General features: G+C 44.3%; 1 protein-coding gene across 2 annotated transcripts; it reads left to right on the top strand.

Moving 5' to 3' along the window:
- Nucleotides 1-7,669: 7,669 nt before the first annotated feature.
- On the top strand, nucleotides 7,670-17,691 carry LOC308323782 (chromobox protein homolog 1-like). Of its 2 annotated transcripts, none has more exons than XM_080775593.1 (5): nucleotides 7,670-7,802; nucleotides 9,068-9,245; nucleotides 10,222-10,316; nucleotides 14,218-14,370; nucleotides 16,003-17,691. In XM_080775593.1, exons 2-4 carry the CDS (start codon nucleotides 9,129-9,131, stop codon nucleotides 14,366-14,368), a joined length of 363 nt encoding a protein of 120 aa, XP_080631719.1. In that variant the 5' UTR covers nucleotides 7,670-7,802; nucleotides 9,068-9,128; the 3' UTR covers nucleotides 14,369-14,370; nucleotides 16,003-17,691. The 2 variants fall into 2 exon arrangements, with proteins under 2 accessions (XP_080631719.1, XP_080631718.1); XM_080775592.1 differs by having other exon boundaries at nucleotides 15,993-17,691.
- Nucleotides 17,692-22,626: the final 4,935 nt, after the last annotated feature.

Raw genomic sequence — 22,626 nt, 5'->3', positions numbered from 1 at the left:
TGGTGTGTAGATGATTTAGGTTTAGTAGGGCTTGACATTAACTTTTTGAGGCACTTTTGTCCTTTCGGTCAAGTACATTTCCCTTCCACAAAAGTCACTTGTCCGGAGCACGAGCACACACTAGCCTAACTGTAAGTTGATTTTGTTGAATATTCTCAGTTTACAAGTTAATACCTCCACCACTCCTGAATGAAGTGCCTGGTGAGAGCAGGAGTGGACCTGGTGAGGACGTAGGAGGGGCCCGGACAGGAGTCAACCCACAGAGCGTGGGTGACGGCAGACTGCTGGGTGAGGTCACGTGCACACATCCACCAGGGTGACGGCAGACTGCTGGGTGAGGTCACGTGCACACATCCACCAGGGTGACGGCAGACTGCTGGGTGAGCAGCCCGCGCTTTGGCATGGGGGGGTCTGATCAACATAATGGAATTAATTTTGACTGTACTGGCCATATATGGAGCGTGTCTTGAGTGTAGGCCTACAGGGTTTTATGAGGTCAGATCAACTTATGGAATTTCAGAACAGCTATAGGTCAGCTCCATATATGGAGATCTATGCGGGTGGCAGCGGGGGGAAGTGTCTTGATTGTACAGGGTTTGATGACGGCACATGCGTTTATTTCTAAAGTAAAGTAAATAAAAGTTGACAATGCCTCACATCACAATGCATTGTGAGCTTGTAGATCTGATCTATTAAAAAAAAAAAAAAAAACACTTTCTGAAAACTACTAAGAAAAGTAATTTAAATGTTTGTATTGTATTGTAGGGGGCGGGGCGGGGGTCTTTCACATTTAAATGGTAGGGGGCGGGGCGGGGGTCTTCAGCGCCAGGCAGCCATTTCCCTCCATGCCGCTTTCTCGCTTTCTCTCCCTTTCTCCATTCTGAACAGGAGCTCCCATAGCCCGGAGGGATGCTGCTCCCTCCGCCTGCTGTGACTGGCTGCTGTGGGTTGTCATGGCAACCACCTGTAGCGCGAGCAGTGTTCATTAAATAATAATATATCATTATTCAGAAGAACATTCGATGTATTATTAAATTATATGCTATGTGTATAAGATAATGCTATCAATGACACCAATGTTACAATATCTGATTGTATAATACATAGGAGTAGCATAAGAAAAATATATAAGAAAAGTATAAAAAATTGCAAAAGTGTTGTTGCCGCGCAGTCGCTTACATAGCCTTTTGGGCAAACACACTAATAATTACGGTCCTACAAGGCCAATAAAGTGTAGTAACTGATTGATTGCTTGCTTGCTTGATTGATTGATTGAAGGTATTTATTAACAGTTTGCAGAATAGGTACATTTCAAGCACAACTCACTACAAACACTGTTAACTGTGAGTGGACGACACTCACAGTGTCAGAACATATTTACAATATATAGTTATATTACTGTAATATTATATTATATAATATGCCAGCTATTACTACGTAATATCACTCATTTATTTCGGCGACCAGTTGGAACTCTTTTAAAACCATTTATCAGCCAGAAAAATAAAACACAAATGTCGTTGTAACTTCACAGTTGATATTGTGGTATTGCTGGAGTTGTGCTTGAAATGTACTGTAATTCTGCAAACTGTTAAATAAATACTTCAATCAATCAATTGTTGTGGTTGAGAATGTTTTTGTTGTTGTTAAATGTTTTGTTTAATTGTATTATTATTATTTTGTTATTTCTATTTCTATTTCTTTCTTTTCTTGACGTTGAGTCTCCCTCGAAACGTCATCATGCCTAAATATGATGCCTAAAGCTGTATCCGCTCGTGCCATGCGCTAATATGGTTTCTGCGTCGGGTTTGAGTAAATGGTGCGCTGTGACTGGCCAGTCGCTGTGATTGACAGCCTAAACCTAACCCTAACCTTAACCTCAGTAAAACTATACCTAAACCTGACCCTAACCTTAACCTCAGTAAAACTACACCTAAACCTAACCCTAACCTTAACCTCAGTAAAACTATACCTAAACCTAACCCTAACCTTATCCTCAGTAAAACTATATACCTAACCCTAACCTTAACCTCAGTAAAACTACACCTAAACCTAACCCTAACCTTAACCTCAGTAAAACTATACCTAAACCTAACCCTAACCTTATCCTCAGTAAAACTATATACCTAACCCTAACCTTAACCTCAGTAAAACTACACCTAAACCTAACCCTAACCTTAACCTCAGTAAAACTATACCTAAACCTAACCCTAACCTTATCCTCAGTAAAACTATATACCTAACCCTAACCTTAACCTCAGTAAAACTACACCTAAACCTAACCCTAACCTTAACCTCAGTAAAACTATACCTAAACCTAACCCTAACCTTATCCTCAGTAAAACTATATACCTAACCCTAACCTTAACCTCAGTAAAACTATACCTAAACCTAACCTCAGTAAACTACGGTATACCCAAATCCGTGGAAGAAACCCGTTTAGCGTGCCATGCGTATGTGCGGCGCGACCATGGTTTTATCTTCGGGTTGAGTACAGAGTGCCGTAGACGTATAGAGGGTGTGCTGTGACTGGCCAGTCGCTGTGATTGACAGCCTACACCTAACCCTAACCTTAACCTCAGTAAAACTCAGGCCCGGCGCCAGGATGAAATGACTTGAAGTGTCAATTGAGATTTATTTTTATTATTTTGTAATGTCAATAATAAAATATAAAACGACGAAAAATCATATTCATCTTTATACTGTGCTATTATTGCCATTTGTCAACATCAGCTACAAAAGGCTACAAAACAAAACATTGGATAGGGCAGGGGGGGAAACTTTGATGATGGAGAGGGCCACTATATTTCAATCTCACTATCAGTATTCTGATATTAACCTGCAGTGCAGACCACATTAAGTGAACTGCGTCAATAGCACCCCTCCCCCCCATTGGCACGTACATTCAGTTGATCCAAATTAACATGTGTTAAATCCCTGTGCCTCAGGAATGTGATACTTCCTGGTCTTTCCAGATGGGAGATGGCCATGACGCATGTTAGATGTTCCTTGCATGGCTGTACAATACTTTTTGTTTGTTTGTAGCAGCATGTTTTGAGTTATTATAACCAGTGCTGCTAGTGAATATCACTGCCAAATATCACTAGAAAAAACCAATCCAGCACAACAGGTCGTTTTATATTTTATTATTGACAAAAGGAGGTCGGGTTGAGGGGTCAAGTACCCCCTTTGATCCCCCCGTGGCGCCGGGCCTGGTAAAACTATACACCTACTTAACCCTAACCTTAACCTCAGTAAAACTATACCTAAACCTAACCCTAACCTTAACCTCAGTAAAACTATACCTAAACCTAACCTCAGTAAAACTAATGCAGTGGCTGGGGGGCGTTCCCAAGAACCCGAAGCTAAAACCATTCCGTTTCTGTATCCGGGTGGTCTAGAAACCGGAACCGGAATCGGAACCCGCTCCACTTCCACCACCAACCAGCACCAACAACAGCAGTTTGAACTCACAACGCAGCCAATCACAGCACGCGCGGCGGAGCCATTGGCCGGCCGCTGCCGCTCGCGCAGCCAATCGCGTCGCTCGGGCGTCCTTTCGGGCTATGGGGTAGCTGTGTGTGTGTGTGTGTGTGTGTGTTGTGTCTACAGAACGGAGCAAAGCAGTGAGTGTAGTGTGTCCACTCCACATCGCGCCTCTTCTACCCTACAATTCAGTCCGCTCCATTTGGTTAATCCAGATTCCAGATCCTCTGCTGCAGCCTGTCTGGGGTTCATTTGGTTCGGCTGCAGGTTCTAAAGGTCCTCCTGGAAGCTCGACCTCCTGTTTGTTTCACATAAAGGTGAGCTGTTGTGTTTGTGTGTGTTAGCTGCTAATAGGCTAACGGCCATGTTGCTCCATGGCTGGCTGGCTGCAGGATGTGTGTGTGTGTGTGTGTGTGTGTGTGTGTGTGTGTGTGTGTGTGTGTGTGTGTGTGTGTGTGTGTGTGTGTGTGTGTGCAACATGCAAACTATCGATTTTATGTCCTCGTTTTAAACTATTATTATTGTATCGATTATTTGTCGAGACATCAGGGTTTTTTATCGTGTATTTACTATCTATTGTTCTGAAGACATTCCAACATGCTGTGATCTCTCTCTCACACACACACACACACACACACACACACACACACACACACACACACACACACACGGACTCTGAACTGAAGTGCATTGATTAGGATGGTAGCTTTGAAAAGATGTGCACGAACCAGCCGTGCACGACACGAGAGGAATGTTGTCCTACAATCTAACTTTACGTGTGTGTGTGTGTGTATCTGTTGATGTTAATACTAGTCCTATTTATTATTTATGCATCCTCCAATTTGTCTGTAAGTTGGTCTATAATAATACTCAATTCTAGTTAAATGTAAACTTTTTTTGGAGGGGTAATCCTCCCCTCCCCCAATGACCCACTGCTGTTCAACTCTAGGCAATGATTTACATTTTAAAACATCATGCATTTGTTTCTAAACTGTATTTAGGTTTGTTTGTTTGGAAAATAATATAGGAGAGAAAACACATACATGCATGTTTTGTTTGGGTGATGATGTGGGCATTAGAAGGACGTTTTCTGGTAGCAATTGAAAACGGTGGGCCCTGTTGTAAACAATCTAGTGCTTTATGGTGTCGTCCACTCAGTTAACATTGAGTTGTACTTGAAATGTACTGTAATTCTGCAAACTGTTAATAAATCAATCAAAAAAACACTAATCGTTCCATCTACAGCCTAGGAAGACAGTGGGTCTCAAACCTTTTCATGTCAAGGAACCCCCAAATTGGCACTAAGTAGCCGGCGGACCCCAATAAGAATATTTTTAAACTGTTTAATTTCAAGGACCCCCAGTTTGACATGCATTAGTCTACGGACCCCCATTTAATAGCATTTCTATCTCGGCATGGGACCCACAATTTATATTGTAAAAATCAATGCTAATTTAACTGAGAGTACACTCTGAGTTACAGACCCATAAGGGTCCATTTGGTTCCAAATTATCATTTAGCTGGGGACCCCCTGGAACTCCCTCAAAGACCCCTGGGAACCACTGGCCTAGGAGGTTGGAACTCTTATCTGTATGTATTTAAATCGGTGTTGCCAACTCTTGTGAGAGAAATATGCCGACCCACCTCCCAAAACAAGCCAACTCTTGGCGAGAGAAATAAGCCACATTTTAATAATAACTAAATATTTGATACATTTATCATTTTAAATTCTATGCATGTCTATAATTATGACTGTTTTGGTCATTTATTATACTATTCCGCACATAGTTGAGACACCAGACCCATTCTGTCACTCGGTGTGATTCACACTGAGTGACAGAATGGTTGGGGGGAGTACAGTGCACTGTACAGTTGATGATGAAGTGAATACTATCTTACATTGTTATGGTCACACCGATCCATGATTGTTTTCATTCATTCATTCATTAAGTTTGGGCACTGAGCCAAAACTACTAGGCCAGTAGCTCTCAAAATAAAAACAAATTAATTATCCTAAGATTTAGACTCACCCTGAGCCACTGACATGGTCACTTTGGGATTCCACACCACCCAAATCTGCACAACCCAATCTACAAACTCACAATGTTTCGCAGCAGCTATTTTCGGGGGGACAGATTTGGCATTGCGACGGAATGGACCTGCGTCAGAATGGCGGTCTTTGGAATGCCGGGGGGTGTATCCCTAATTTTCTTTTATGAGTATTTTAAGTGGTCAGTGTTGTTTTCGTCGACTAAAACTAAGACGAAAAATGTTCGTCGACTACATTTTTCCACTGACTAAATGGAATCCAAATAAAAACTAATCTATGATGACAAAAACTGAGACTAAATTGTAGTGACAATTTCGTCAACAAATAAAAACTAGACTAAAATGTTAGGAAGGGACTAGTGCTGGTCCATTGCTCTAATGCGTTGCATTTAGAGCTATGTTACTCTCAACTTCCGCCGCTCGCATGAATGCAGAACAGCCTCTCCTCTTTAGCGTAAATAAAAAGAACGCTTTTGCTACTCACCAAAACAAAGGCGTGTTGTGTCATTAGAAAGCCTACTTTCCTCAGTGGACGCACTCTGAGCCCCCCCACCACACGTATAAACTGTACTTTTTGGTTACTTCGCTGCGCCCTCTACCGATATTGCCCAGAGAACTGCCCCATAGAGAATATTTTTCCTCCTTTCTGGCCAAAAAGTACAGTTTATACGTTGGGGGGGGGGGGACGGACTCAGAGTGCCTCCACTAAGGAAAGTAGGCTTTCTAATTACACAACTCGCGTTTGTTTTGGTGAGTAGCAAAAACGTTATTTTTATTTACGCTAAAGAGGAGAAGCTAGTCTGCATTCATGCGAGCGGCGGAAGTTGAGAGTAACATAGCTCTAAATGAAACGCATTAGAGCTATGGACCAGAGCTAGGAAGGGACTAGTGGACAAGATATCCAATATAAGTCATTTTACACTTGATTGCATGCTGAAAATAGCAGATCTACAAGCTACGAGCTTGTAGAATTAATGTTTGAATTAATTGATCAAACATCAATGAGGCATTTTCCACTTTAGTTCTTTATGGAGCAAGATGCGTTTTTCACGGTTAGGATTTATTTAGAAGGCGGAAGAAAACGTGTATTGTCCATTACATTTACATAAAATGTAAATTTGTCTTTGGCACACCGGCAGTCGGTTACAACAATGACACAATATAATACACAGATGTAGGGATGCACCGAAAGGGAAATTCTTGGCTGAATACCGAATATACGAACATGATTAATATTATATATCTTTTTTCCTACCATTGCTGTCATGGTCGTACCTTAAAGCTACCTGATTTATGGCAAAATAAATGTTTATGGCAAAACTTTACATTATTATGGGTCCATAAAACATTTATTCAACTCTTTTGAATGCATTAATTGCATACACTATTCGGTGATGTATTTTCTGCCTAATTTGGGCCGAAACCGAATAGGCCAAAAATACATTTTTAGCCATTTAGTGCATTTTCTGGTTTTATCCCCAGTAGCAGTTTTTGAATTGTACCTGTAGCCTACGTTCGTTGAACTCTACCCATTCTGTAAACTGTTAATGCAATTTACAATCAGTTAATTAAATTCAAAGGGCTTTAATTATTTGCATGAGAAAACATACGTTTACACAAAGCAAAAAGTGGAACGATACATTCAAAACAATGCATTGTACAGTCGATGATGAAGTGAATACTATCTTAAGTTGTTGGTCACTTTGGGATCACTTTGGGATTCCACACCACCCAAATCTGCACAACCGAATCTACAAGCTCACAATGTGTCGCAGTTGTGAACTTGTTGATCAGCTATTTTCAGAGGGGACGGATTTGGCATTGCGACGGAATGGAGCTGCGTCAGAATAGCGGTCTTTGGAATGCCTCATTAGTCACTGACACATCTTTTACCCTGCTGTCCTTCCCCCTCCCGTCCACCAGAGGCGCTGACACCACTCAGTCAAGCTGGCGACCACGGCAGCAAAGAAGGCCAAGAAGCCTGAGGAGGTGGCGGAGGTGGAGGCGGAGCCTGTTGCCGAGACGACGACGGCGGCGGCGGCGGCGGCGACGACGGCGGCTGCTCCAGAAGTAGCAGACAAAGCAGCAGACGCAGCGGCGCCCCCTAGCGGCGAGGAGGCTCCCGCTGCAGCGGCGGCCGCGACGGCGGAGGGGGCCGCGGCCCCAGAGGAGGAGGAGGAGGAGGAGTATGTGGTGGAGAAGGTTCTGGACAGACGGGTCGTCAAAGGGCGGGTGGAGTTCCTGCTCAAATGGAAGGGCTTCTCTGAGTGAGTACACCATGTCTCTTTAATGTCTTTAATGTCTCTTCTCTGAGTGAGTACACCATGTCTTTCATTTTCATGTCAAGGACCCCCAAAAATGTTGTAACTGTGCGCCGAAAAAATATGTAGTTCCAGGGACCCCCCCCCCAGTTTCAGTTAACCCATTTTTTTCCTATGTCAACATAATGCTAACACCAAAAGGGGTTCCCACCCCAAAGGAGTGCAAAACGAATGCTTGGAATGGATTCAGAATCTTGAAAACCCCCTAGATTGACATGTCACAATTGTCACATGCTACTTAGTTCAGATTTCTTTTAACTTAAGCTGTATGAAACACTTGCATTGCACTGGAGGCCACGCATTAAAAGTAAATTAATACACAAAACTAACGTTATTTGCAGGGGTGTACACTATTATTTTGGGCTAGTACTCAGAGGAGCAGCTGCCCATGTAGTTTGGTGCGCGGTGCGCACTGCTGCTTAACGACAGTGGCAGTATATCCCACTGGCAGCACCTGTTTATCTCTAGCACAAACGTCTAACACATATACAATGAATTACTCGCCTGCAGGTTCCATGTTTAATTCCAGCGTGTGTAGGTCTACATTGTCCAAGTGACAGTTTTCATATTGTAAATATGGTCGCTAACGTGGTTTAGCGACTAGCACTTTGACAGCTCATCCATCGTAGCTTGTTTACAAGTGAAACGGACTTTCTGTGCAGAAACTGCCTCATCAAAATAAGAGCCACTTGTATTGATTAGTCAACACTAGTTTTATTTCTAAGTCTACTTACAGGACGTTAACGTCTCATTTGAGTGCCTGTCAGCATTCTCTAAATCCCTGTCTCTCAGCTGGTGCGAAAATGCGCCTCCATGCCTTTGATCTACCGCGCACCAAACGTTTTGACGACGCATGCGCACTGGCGCACCGCTTGTTATTTGTATTGTTGAACTATTTCTAAAATATTAGCACAACTTTCGTTCAACTTTGGCATAGCGATATGGACACAAAAAACATAGAGGGAGGAGGAAGTAACTACGGTAGCCCGCGGGCGAGTGCAAGAGATTTACCGTAAATACCCTAGTAAATATCGCGATTTCGATCAAAATGCGATTAATCGCGCAGCCCTAAAAGGACGTGTGTACACGTACTACAGTCTTAATGTGTTAATGGCTTGCATATAGTAATACTAACTTGTGTGTGTTTGTGTGTGTGTGTGTGTGTCCGTGCCTGTGTGTGTGTGGGTGTGTGTGTGTGTGCGCGCACACAGGGAGGACAACACATGGGAGCCTCAGGACAACCTGGACTGTCCTGACCTCATAGCCGAGTACATGACCAAACACAACGAGAAGGAAGCCAAGAAGAAGGAGACCAAGAGGAAGGCTGCCAGCGACGCAGCAGCGCCCCACGATGGAGAGGAGAGGAGCAGCAAGAGGAAGAAAGACGAGGTGAGCAGGGCGCAGGTGGCCCATTCAGACCTGAGGACCATTCTAGAAAAATGTCTTCTAAATCCTGACAGTTTTCTGAAAAAGCCCATGTTTCTGTGTCAGTGGTTCTCAAACATTTTCACGTCAAGGATCCCAAGATTATTATGTAATTGGCCCGCCGACCACCATCTGAGAATATGTTGTTCACTCTGAAAGAATATATATTCAAAGATTTGCACCACATTTAAACGATTTCTCAAAAATAGCTAAAGTATAACATAATGCTTAAAACACAAATGGGTTGGGTTCCCGTCCAAAATGGGTTAGAAACAGTCGACTAAAAGTAAGACGAAAAATGTCTGTCGACTACTCTTTTTCCACTGATGAAAACTAAGCTATGATGACTAAAAGTAAGACTAAATATACTGACAATTTTGTCAACAAATACAAACTATACTAAAATGTTAGGAAGGGACTAGTGGACAAGAGATCCAGTAGAACGCTGCGACGCGTTGTGAGCTTGTAGATCAGCTATTTTCAGCAAGTGTAAAATCAGTCATTTCGACAGCATCAAGGCCCGCCAAAACACATTTTAGTCGACTCCTTCGGCTCTGGGGCGTCTGTATCTCGACCGGAGAGTTTAAAGGGGAGGAGCCAGTGATAAAAGGGGAGGAGAATGGAGCCAGTCAATAAACCAGCAGTACTAGAACAGTTTCTCAAACATGTTCATGTCGATTACACAACGAGGTTCAGTTTTTATTTTGCGAAGATCAACCATTTTCAAATGGCGAAAGTACCATCTTTGTTCAAAACAACACAACACTGCCTCAGCAAATACAGCTCAATGTGTTCTTAAAGCCTGCATTTCATTCCAGTCAGCAGCGCCTCATGTAAGCTTGTAGATCAACTATTTCCGGTATTTTTGAAAAAATCTTTGATAATGTATGACATTTTTCATGTGTCACTAAAGACGTCTATTTGTGTCATTGTGTTTCAGGGCGAGAAGGCCAGAGGGTTCGGAAGAGGTTTACAACCTGAGAGGATCATTGGAGCAACAGACTCTAGTGGAGAACTGATGTTCCTGATGAAATGGTACACACACACACACACACACAGAAGAGTCTGGGACGTGTGGAGCGTTGTCCAGGGTGTTTTAGAGAAGGGAGAAGAGTCTGGGACGTGTGGAGCGTTGTCCAGGGTGTTTTAGAGAAGGGAGAAGAGTCTGGGACGTGTGGAGCGTTATCCAGGGTGTTTTAGAGAAGGGAGAAGAGTCTGGGACGTGTGGAGCGTTGTCCAGGGTGTTTTAGAGAAGGGAGAAGAGTCTGGGACGTGTGGAGCGTTGTCCAGGGTGTTTTAGAGAAGTGAGAAGAGTCTGGGACGTGTGGAGCGTTGTCCAGGGTGTTTTCAGACATGCAAAAGTGTAGCTTTTCGGCGAAAATCGCCGTTTTTATCCCAAATATAGGACCTGTGTGATTCATGCAAATCCGTTAAAAAAATGTTTGGGGGGGGTGAGGGGGTCTGTGAAGCCCGAGCTCGCTGCCCGGAGAATTATCTGACAGACTACTCTCGTGAGTCACTAATGATTCTGAGCGATATTTCTGCTTGCATCTGGGCGGCATGATGTGCGCAGCCGCTGGTCGCTCCGCGGAAAAAAAACCTGTTTGTGTGGACTCGGCATGAATTTTGACACACTGTCTGTGACTCGCCAGTCGATCCATTAGTTTAGCTGCTACAGTTAGCATTAGCAACGTTAGCACTTTGCGTTATACTGTCTGTGGTGTGGACGCGCCGGCGTCAGTTTCTCTCGCTGTGTGTGTGTGTGTGTGTGTCTGTCTGTGTGCTCGTGTGTGTGCATGCATGCGTATGAGTAAATAAATAAAGCACGCGCGCGCGCGCGCGTGCGTGCGTGCGTGCGTGCGTGCGTGTGTGTGTGTGTGTGTGTGTGTGTGTGCGTGCGTGCGTGCGTGCGTGCCAGGGCTTATACTAAATGGATATATTAAAAACGAAAACATGCAGCTCAACTGTTGAATAAGGAGAGGATGTTACTCTACATGTCTTAAATTGACTAAGGCTAAAATAATGAAGTAAACTGACCCTGTTGACTAAACCATCCCAAAACATTTTATTTGTATTATAATTCATTATTTTGCCAGTGAATATAATTTTCTATTTTACATGATGTGAAGAGTGTAACTGTAAGGGATTTTGAGATGGGAGTGTGAGTGCTGGACCAGTTTCTTTCTTTAAATCACACCTGTGTGAAGTGACCCTTATCATCATACATCATCCATTCATTGTCATTTTTGTGACAATGAATGTGTAGGATTGTGTAGGACAAAAATAGCCGATATATGACAATTCATTCATTGTCAATGGCATTTAGGACACAAATCTACTGAATATAGGAGGGGCTAGTGCTCCTCGAGGGGCTAGTGCTCCTGTTGGAGTAAATTAATTGTTCTATGACTATCAGGACATGAATGTTAACATCTTGCTCAATACTGACTAGATTTGTACTGATTTAGTAAATAATCATCTGTCATTTTTGAGTGGTGCAGCCACTCAACCACACTATAGACAGCTACAGTATGTGTCCCTGTGTCTGTCCCTGGCTGGGTCCCTGTGTCCCTGGCGGTGTCCCTGTGTCCCTGTGTCACTGGGTCTGTTCCTGGCTGTGTGCCTGTGTCACTGGGTCTGTCCCTGGCTGTGTCACTGTGTCATTGGGTCTGTCCCTGGCTGTCCCTGTGTCACTAGGTCTGTCCCTGGCTGTCCCTGTGTCACTAGGTCTGTCCCTGGCTGTCCCTGTGTCACTGGGTCTGTCCCTGGCTGTCCCTGGCTGTGTCCCTGGCTGTGTCCCTGTGTCACTGGGTCTGTCCCTGGCTGTGTCCCTGGCTGTGTCCCTGTGTCACTGGGTCTGTCCCTGGCTGTCCCTGTGTCACTGGGTCTGTCCCTCGCTGTCCCTGTGTCACTGGGTCTGTCCCTGGCTGTGTCCCTGTGTCACTGGGTCTGTCCCTGGCTGTCCCTGGCTGTGTCCCTGGCTGTGTCCCTGTGTCACTGGGTCTGTCCCTGGCTGTCCCTGTGTCACTGGGTCTGTCCCTGGCTGTGTCCCTGTGTCACTGGGTCTGTCCCTGGCTGTCCCTGGCTGTGTCCCTGGCTGTGTCCCTGTGTCACTGGGTCTGTCCCTGGCTGTCCCTGTGTCACTGGGTCTGTCCCTGGCTGTCCCTGTGTCACTGGGTCTGTCCCTGGATGTGTCCCTGGCTGTGTCACTGGGTCTGTCCCTGGCTGTCCCTGTGTCACTGGGTCTGTCCCTGGCTGTCCCTGTGTCACTGGGTCTGTCCCTGGATGTGTCCCTGGCTGTGTCCCTGTGTCACTGGGTCTGTCCCTGGCTGTCCCTGTGTCACTGGGTCTGTCCCTGGCTGCCCCTGTGTCACTGGGTCTGTCCCTGGCTGTGTCCCTGGGTCCCTGGCTGTGTCCGAGCACGAAACATAGCGTTATAGCATTTGTTCACCACCAAGTGTCACTGTTGCACAGCCTAACACACAGACACACAGGCCGGGAGGAGGGCTAGTACAGTGTAGTATATACTGTCCCCCATGACACCCCCCCCCCCCCCCCCAAAGTGGGTTTAGTACCGATAAACGCTTAAAAGATTTGCGCCGCGGTTTTGCCCGCGGCACAGCGTTGGCCCCGCACACTGTCACCTTTTTCACCTTGGGCCTGTTTGCATGCCTGTGTTTTACAGAAGGGAGAAGAGTCTGGGACGTGTGGAGCGTTGTCCAGGGTGTTTTAGAGAAGGGAGAAGAGTCTGGGACATGTGGAGCGTTGTCCAGGGTGTTTTAGAGAAGGGAGAAGAGTCTGGGACGTGTGGAGCGTTGTCCAGGGTGTTTTAGAGAAGGGAGAAGGGTCTGGGACATGTGGAGCGTTGTCCAGGGTGTTATAGAGAAGGGAGAAGAGTCTGGGACGTGTGGAGCGTTGTCCAGGGTGTTATAGAGAAGGGAGAAGAGTCTGGGACATGTGGAGCGTTGACCAGGGTGTTTTAGAGAAGGGAGAAGAGTCTGGGACATGTGGAGCGTTGTCCAGGGTGTTTTAGAGAAGGGAGAAGAGTCTGGGACATGTGGTGCGTTGTCCAGGGTGTTTTAGAGAAGGGAGAAGAGTCTGGGACGTGTGGAGCGTTGTCCAGGGTGTTTTAGAGAAGGGAGAAGAGTCTGGGACATGTGGAGCGTTGTCCAGGGTGTTTTAGAGAAGGGAGAAGAGACTGGGACGACGTGTGGAGCGTTGTCCAGGGTGTTTTAGAGAAGGGAGAAGAGACTGGGACGTGTGGAGCGTTGTCCAGGGTGTTTTAGAGAAGGGAGAAGAGTCTGGGACGTGTGGAGCGTTGTCCAGGGTGTTTTAGAGAAGGGAGAAGAGACTGGGACGTGTGGAGCGTTGTCCAGGGTGTTTTAGAGAAGGGAGAAGAGACTGGGACGTGTGGAGCGTTGTCCAGGGTGTTTTAGAGAAGGGAGAAGAGTCTGGGACGTGTGGAGCGTTGTCCAGGGTGTTTTAGAGAAGGGAGAAGAGTCTGGGACGTGTGGAGCGTTGTCCAGGGTGTTTTAGAGAAGGGAGAAGAGTCTGGGACGTGTGGAGCGTTGTCCAGGGTGTTTTAGAGAAGGGAGAAGAGTCTGGGACGTGTGGAGTGTTGTCCAGGGTGTTTTAGAGAAGGGAGAAGAGTCTGGGACGTGTGGAGCGTTGTCGAATTACTGAATTAATTTCACCCATTCTTGACATTATTCCGGTACTGTCTCAGCCCTAGCGGTCTTTATGGCGTTTTACTGGTGTGTAAACACACATGATTTCCTGAATGTACTCACTGTTTTCTTCCTCTCCTCTCCTCTCCTCTCCTCTCCTCTCCTCTCCTCTCCTCTCCTCTCCTCTCCTCCTCCTCAACGATTTTCTTTCCCTCCATCTCTCCGCCACCTCCCTCCCTCGCTGCGTCCCTCACTTCCTGTCCCGGCAGGAAGAACTCTGACGAGGCGGACCTGGTTCCCGCCAAGGAGGCGAACGTGAAGTGTCCTCAGGTGGTCATCTCCTTCTACGAGGAGAGACTGACCTGGCACTCCTACCCCACGGAGGAGGAGGACAAGAAGGAGGAGGAGAAGAAGGACTAGAGGTGAGCCCTGACCCCTACCCTAACCCCTGTGTTACGACTCACTGAGTCTAGGACGGTTATGGGGAAAGAAAGGCAAGATGGTATATGCCAAAAGTTGTTTTATTCCTTCTAGCTTTAGATGGCATACAGAGTGAAACAAAATGGTGTAACACACGTGAACAATGTGAGCAGGCTGAGCAGGACCATAAAGGAAAGAAAGTAACAAAATACCCTAACACTGCACCCTATACTAAACCCCCTCCCAATACTGACTATCTGACTGGTGACAAAAGAAAACGCTATCTGACTACTCTATTCTTATGCCTACCATCAAACAAAAGTACATGAGAACGGTGCCTGCTTAACTAGCTAAGGTGATACAGTGAAATACTAATATAGGGAAATACTACCTGCTCGTGATTCACAGTTTGATATGAAAGCACTTTACGTAACAGTTCTCTCTTAGGAGGTTTCAATACATATATATATACACTGGTACAGATTGGGACACTCTTCCCTGCACGGAGGGCGCGCTGTCACTTCCCTACTCTAGCGACAAACAAGACAGTCTGACAGCGGCCTGGATCGCAGTCTTCAGTGGGACTTTATCTCATCAGGTGGGACAGGGTGGAAGCGCTGGTTGGACGCGCAGGATTGGGAGTAGGCGGCCAATGGTGGAGCGTAGGGAACGCTCCCCACCAATGGCTGCGCACGGACGGATCTGCAGGGACGACAACACAGGGCACGCGCACAGACAAACAGACATATAGCAGACCCGCGCCCCGACATCCGTAACACCCTGTCCTCCTACTCCACGGAAGAGGAGGAGGACTAGAGGTGAGCCCTGACCCCTACCCTACCCCCTGTCCTCCTACCACACGGAAGAGGAGGAGAAGGACTAGGACTAGAGGTACGCCCTGACCCTAAAACCCTAACCCGTATCCCAGAGTCTTAGATATAGACGGAGTTACGCAAACTGCGTTCACTTCATGGGGCTTCAGTCCAATGAAGTGTCTCTCCTACATAGACTTCTGTTGAAAATGGAGACAACCAACTGGTACAAGTCCTGGACCGGAAGTAGGCAGAAATGCATTGGACTCAGGGCAACAGCCCAGCTGTAATGATCTTAAATCCCTTTATTTTAGATTGTTTTGTAGTAATAGTACAACATAAACATTAAAGAGACTTTAGTTGTTACTGTACAATACTTTAAAACAGTTGTCATGTTGCACTCATGCTTAAAATAGCCCTTGTTTGCGCCGCCCTCGTTGAAAACAATGTATTTCCAACTCCAGCTTGTCTCAGTTCAGGCTGCATGAACGGCGCTCGAGCGCTCGGTTTCTGCCCCCTCAATGTCCTAACTCTTCTAGCTCTAGGGCTCTACCCTATCCTAACCCGCCACCTCGCCCTAAAGGGCATGCACTGGCCATATATGGAGCGTACAGTGTACAGGCTTTGATGACATTTTTTTGAATCTGATCTCAGGTCAGAATGGGTTAATCAGACCAGTGTGTGTCCAGTGGAAACCTCGTATGAATCTGACCTCGGGTCAGAATGTGTTAAGGGAGATGCCAGCCACCTCATTGTATTGGCAGCCTTATTCTTTGGGTCATGACGTTACATTTGGTTTTGTGTCATTCCAGGTCTCACCAGGCTGTGGACACGCCTCCTCTTTGGCTGGAGATTGTAACCTTTTTTCATTGGTTCATCCTGAGAGGGAAACCAACCAACCAGACGACAGCGGTTTCTCTGTGCCATCATCCAGCTGTGTTTTCATTGGGTCATCCTGGCGGGAAGCCGACCGGCCGGCCGACCAATCAGATATGTTTGTTTTTATTTTGTATATTTCTTTGCATCAGAAACGGAACCTCCATCTGACCTTTGACCTTTTTTATCAAGACGACAACATTTCTAGACTAGAGTTATCCCCCCCCCGAAAATAGCAGATCTACAAGCCTGTGTATAGAGCTCGTAACAGCACGCGGCATTCGTTGACGCCCACAATGTGTCGCAAACCGTTGGAGCTTGTAGATCTGCTATTTTTATGAAAATGTATAAAATTGGGGCTTTAAGACAATTCAAAATCTGGAAAAATAATCCTCGTCTCGTCTCACATCACCATGTTTTTATTTTTAATCGATTCGAATGTGAGCTTTTTTTCGGCGAACGGCCTTAATGTTGAACGTTGTTATTCCCGGGGGGGGGGGGGGGGGTGGCGTGTCATTAGGACGTGATCTGCAAGCTCACCACATGGTGCGTTGTTGTGTGAGCTTGCAGATCTACAATCTTTGCTGTTTTCTTTCAGGGGAAGTAAAAAATGAAGCAGTTTAATCAAACTCATAGATTTAGTCCATTTGTTTAGTTCTTCCTGTTTGATTTTTATCGACATTTATCAAAGAATAAACGGACAAATTAAAAGACTAACGACTAATAAATTGTTATCTAGCGCTCTGTTGTGTTTGGCAGAATACAGTGTTCGAACCACGCTATTAAATGAACCACGCCATTAAATGCCAAAAGTCAAGTTTTTTTTCTTCTCTCTTCTCCAAACGGTTGTTTTTTATTTTATTATCATCGTTAATAATTCATAGAGATTTGAGTCAAAACGCTTGGGTTTTAATTTCATCGATGGTGACAATACGTGGAGATTTGAGTCTGTCTCGCCGTGCAATTCTTCTATAGTCGGTCTAAGGGCCGATTCATACTCCTATTTTTACAGCTGTTTCGGCGCTGTAATGATTTCGGCTCGGCATCAATTTTCCGAAGAGCCGACTTTAGGACGGTACACGCCCCCCCCCCCCCCCCCCCCCCCCGAACCTCAAATGACGTCACATTGTAGGCCCCCCCCCCCCAGAAGCAAATATTTTCGTTAAAAACGTGCTGAAATATATATTCAATGATTTGCGCCACATTTTAATGATAGCAGACCTACCAGCTCGTATAGCGCGCCACTCGGTGGCACGCTATGAGCCAAAATGGGTTCATTACTGTGCTGTTTTATCCATACGTCTGAGGAGATCTGAGAGTCTATGTTCTGTCATGTTTAGATTCTTCTTTCGGAAATGCTTTATTTTTTATTTTTTTAATAAGTAAAAGCAACATGGAAGTAATTGTCCATGAATTACAAAGTTCCAAACTTTTGTGGGTGATTTTTTTTTCTTTTTTCTTCTCTGCCAGTGATTTAATTCTCCGCGGTCCGAGCCTCGTTAGCCTCGTTACGTTCAAGACAAACGGTTTCAGCGTTTCTAAAGATGGTGGAGATTCTGTTTTTCTTCACCTTTTTCCATTTTGCATTCCTAAAAACCTTTTGGGGTTGGAAAAAAACACGCCCCCACCAACCAACCCCCGCCCCACCCCCGTCGGTAGGAACATAATATTAACCCCTTGTGCGCATGTCGTCGCTCTAAACTGTCGCTTTTTAAAAACCCGTAAAAAAAAGACTTTTATATCCAGTGTTTAAGCGATAAATAAACTTCCTTCCTTCCTCCTTTACTTAAAGTGTACTTTTGGCGTAGCGTTTTTTCCTAGCGCGGTGGAGTTGTTGTTGTTGTCGCGTTGTGGAGCGCAGCCAGGGGGCGATGGTGTGTGGTTGTTGTTGAATACGGTCAGCGTTATTGTTGTGTTCTCTAGAGAGGTTGTGTTAACGTTTATTAGAGCTTTGTAGCTTTTTTATTTTTTGTTCTTCCCATAAGACCCCATAGCGTACGTACAGGTCGCTGGTTCAAACCCCCTTCCCTGGCATCTCGCGCCGCCAACACGACGAAAAGCATGCATAATTATAGATTAGTGTGTTTTGGAGAATTATAGATTATATTGGGGATCGCACGTTGGGATACTTCATGATGTTATTAAACGATTCCCTCTTAATGATTTAATGATTCCTAGATATATATATATATACTTTAATAAAAATTATATATATTTTTTAAATTATATAATTTTGGCCTTCATTATAATTTTTGATATTAAACACAGGAGTTCCCAAATGGACCCTTACAGGTCTGTAACTGTGTTTAGGTTTAACCAAATGGACCCTTACAGGTCTGTAACTGTGTTTAGGTTTAACCAAATTGACCTTTACAGGTCTGTAACTCTCTGTTTGCTAAAGAAAAACCTCGTTCCAAAAATGTGCTGGAATCCATTCCTGGTTCCATCCATGGATTCTGGATCCTACGCTTCCTGATCCCAATCCTGTTAGTGCTCCAGCTCCACATTTTGATGTGGAGTTAAAAAAAGAAGATGAAAACCAGAAAAAAACGACATACCATAGAATGTCGTTTTTCCTGTCAAACCATGAAGTCGAACCTAAAAACCATGGAAAATGACGTGGCCTTTTATATGGTATGTCGTTTTTCATCTTTTTTTTATCGTCAAACCATGAAAAAAAATGACGTTACGCCCCAAAATGTCCCGTTCAACCTACAACCTCTCTGTGACAGCCTGCGTGGTTCTCCCGGGCTGTCAGCAGGGGGTGCCAGAGAGCGGTGTTTTGACAACCTGTGTGCCTTGAGGTCTCATGGTCGCTGTAGTTCTTTTATTACTTTCCTGTAGTTCTTTATAACCTCCCTGAATGTTAATTTTGTGTGTATTTCCTTGGCCTTAGCAGTGCTCCCTCATGTTGATGCATGTTATTCCCTCCTCGCCCCTCGGCCAAATCATTGTCACGGCCGTCTCTACGATATACCATACAATGTTTGTGTTTTGGAAAATAAAGACACCCTTATTCTTTTTTTTGTAAAAGGCTTGTGGCTGTGGTGATTTTAACCCATTTAGACCTGAGACCAGATTCTATAAAATGTTTTTTTTTCTAAATCCTGACCATTTTCTGAAAATGTTTCAGTGGTTCTCAAACTGTTTCATGGCCCCAGAATTATATGTAATTGGACGCCGACCAACATCTGAAAATATGTTATACGCAATTTGCAACATAGAGTTGCAATACCCTCCATTGACTCTCCATTCATCCAATTTGTGTTTGCGATCTGCTTGTATTAAACAACGTTAAACTCACCAACATTGCAGCTCTAGGCCATGTTTGAAATTTGAATTATCCTCTTTCAATCTGCCGAGCTTTTGTTGTATAAAAATCCACCGTAGACATATTATGAGCTATACTTTCTGACAAGAAATTCTGTGCAAGTGATTAATTTTCTAAGTGTTGGGGTTTGGAAGCGCTCGTCGTAAGTCACTGAACGGCCCTGCGTAGTGCGTACCACCTGTTTCGTGCCATACGACAGATCTCCGTGTCCACACACACACGCATTGAACACAGGATAAAATCACTGCAGTAGCAGGTTTCAATTGTAGGCTATATTATTTGATTTTATATTTGAGGTGCCAATCATATTCTTTTTTTTAAAGAACGAATAAGTACCCCATTTTAAAAGCCACCTAAATTGTGAGTGGAAGTGGAACATGTTTCTTTCATTGTCTGTCAGCATGTCTCTATGTGCGTAAATCCCAACTCGACTTTTCTCTCCATATAATTAAAAAATGATAAGACACTTTACCATTGCTCTGGCGACTTGGCAAGTCCTGCACAGAAAACAATAGAGCACCGAAGTCCTGACGTAACTCGCTCATCCCTTCGATTCCCCTGGTTCGCGGAAGTAATTTCTCTATGGAGAATAACATGGGGTGATCTTAATATCGTCTACTATAAGCGTTGTGGTCCAAAAATAAACAAGCTGTCTCGGCGTTATTGTCAGGGAGGTGTCTCTGTATCGTTTGCAACAGTCAGTCACTCATATATGATACAGTCTGCTTCTAGTGAAAATCTAACTAATTCAGCGGCAGTAACATTAGCGTTTTCTCTCAGTCAGTTGATTCTTCATATCCATATGAGTGAAGCGGCCGGGGTGACATTTTTCAAACACAGTTCTTATATGAAGCAATCTAAAAATCCTCCTATGGCGATTTCAATGCAACTAAACAAATACATGAACCTGGGGACTGACGCCCTCTACTGAAAGTGACGTCAGACTTCGGTGCTCTATAGCAGTCAGACCTATAGAAGTGTCCACAACCAGTTGTGAGCTTAATGTAGAGTGGCTATATTTTCCAGGTGTATAATAAATGTCACGCTATATAATGTAGTCTTAATAAAAGTCCACACGTGCACACTGTCGGCCTGCAGGCGCAGTGACAACGGAAATGCAGTCAATGGTGCGCCCTTGATTACCTAAACGGGAGAGAGATGTGTCATATAGAATATAGATGTATACTTTCTTCTCACCAACCACGCTGTTTGATGCGATTCCATTCACACCTCTCGCTGCACCCTCTCTCTCTCCCTCCATGACCGTGACCATGAAATATAGAGCAAAATACAGCACGAGAATATAGTGTGACTATGCACACACCATGCATATAGACTTGTTGGCGTAGGCTACTGCGCAATCTTAGAGATGAGCTGGAGTTTGAAGAGTTTTAAAAATATTGACTTGGGACAGAACAGGAATATTAAGTCACATTATTATACATTTATTTACATTCCCTGTACATCCAAAACAGTCAACAGTTCTCGATCACCAGCGAGTGCTGATTCACATTTCAAAACATTTTCTATTAATAATAATGGATTTTATTTATAACACACTTTACATTCGTAAGAATCTCAAAGTGCTACAACAGTGGATAAAAGCAAAGAAACAACACACCATTAAAAACATCTAAAATAACAGGATTAACCCCATTTAGACCTGAGGTCGATTTCTACAAAATGTCTTCTGAAGAATGACAGTTTTCTGATAATCCCATGTTTCTATGTCAGTCATTCTCAAACATTTTCATATCAAGGACTCTCCAAATAATATCTGTATTTGCCCGCTGACCCCCATCTGAAAATATGTTCCTGGGACCCCCGGCCCAGAAGAAAAGATTTGAGTTGATAACGTTAACATATATTAACGTTAATATATCTTCAAAGATTTGCGCCACATTTTCACGATTTTCCAAAAAAATTGCAGATATACAAGCTCTAGCTCTACAGATCTAGCAGATATACAAGCTCGTAGCGCGCCACCGAGTGGCCCGCTACGAGCTTGTATATCTGCTATTGCCAATTTTCCGCATTAATTATTAATTAAGTGGAGCAAAACTTAGATTGTTATCACCATGACACTTCCCCAGTGGAGTACTTACACGAAGACCATGATTTATTGTATTACAAATTGAAATAGTTTAAATATGCAAATGAGGCATTATGTAGGAAAATGTGCAAAATAATAGAGCTGCTACTGTGGAAGGGTTATCATGTATTAATTTACTTATATTGATCCTATAAACAATTTAATATACAGTAGGTCCAGTTTTTCCCACCAATTTTGGAGCTCTGGCTCATGGACTAAGAACCAAAAAGAACTGAACTGGTTAGTCTGGCAGAAGTACTAGTGATTCAACTCCTAATCCTTGAGTATAATTGAGTAAAAAGTACAGGCTCTGAAATGTACTCGCAAGTATAAAAGTATTAACTATCCCTCTGGCATTTCATGTTCTGTGCAAACAACAAAACCTTCACTCTATAATAATAGTAACATTCTTAGAATACCGCATTGAGCATAAACCTTTTTAACTTTAAACAAAAAAAACTAACAAACTCTGATCTTTGATCAAAATGTGCCAAATATCAGTTAAATGTCAGCAACAGATTCAACCAGTGGCCTGACGTCGAAATAAAAAAAAGTCCTCTGAAAGAATATATATTCAAAGATTTGTGCCATATTTTCACGATTTAAAAAAAATAGCAGACCTCGAGTGGCGCGCTATGAGCTTGTAGATCTGCTATTTTTCCATAGCTAAAGCATTAGTTAAAACACCAAAAGGGTTATTAATGTGGGTGGAGAAACGTCGGAATCCTCACAGCACAGGATGTGTGAAGGTCCATTCTGTTATGCAGAGAACAGCCACAAGGTGGCATATGTTGTCCTTTGTGCTCTGAATGGGATGCCTAACTGTAACAGTCAGTGCCTGCTGGTTTGACGCCGGCTCTGCCGGAGTGCCCTTGAGCAAGACCCTGAACCTCGTGTGTGTGTGTGTGTGTTTATTTTGCATGGCAGGTTGTCGGTTCTACACCTCCTTGAGCAAGGCACTCATCGTGTGGATTAGCTCTCAGCTCACACTGGCCAATTGTATCCAGCCTCTCAGCTCACTGACCAATGGGATGGATCACGCCTGTTAGCTTGTTCTATTTTAGCTTAGCGTCTGTCGTTGGCGTTGAGTTGTGTGTGTAGCTTCGTAGTTGCAAGTGGGCGTGGTCATATGTCTAAACAACAACTT

This window comes from Protomyctophum bolini, assembly GCF_963924005.1.
Source record: "Protomyctophum bolini genome assembly, chromosome: 11".
Lineage (NCBI taxonomy): Eukaryota > Metazoa > Chordata > Actinopteri > Myctophiformes > Myctophidae > Protomyctophum > Protomyctophum bolini.
The sequence above is the reverse complement of the archived record's forward strand: the minus strand, read 5'-3'. Positions and strand labels throughout refer to the sequence as shown.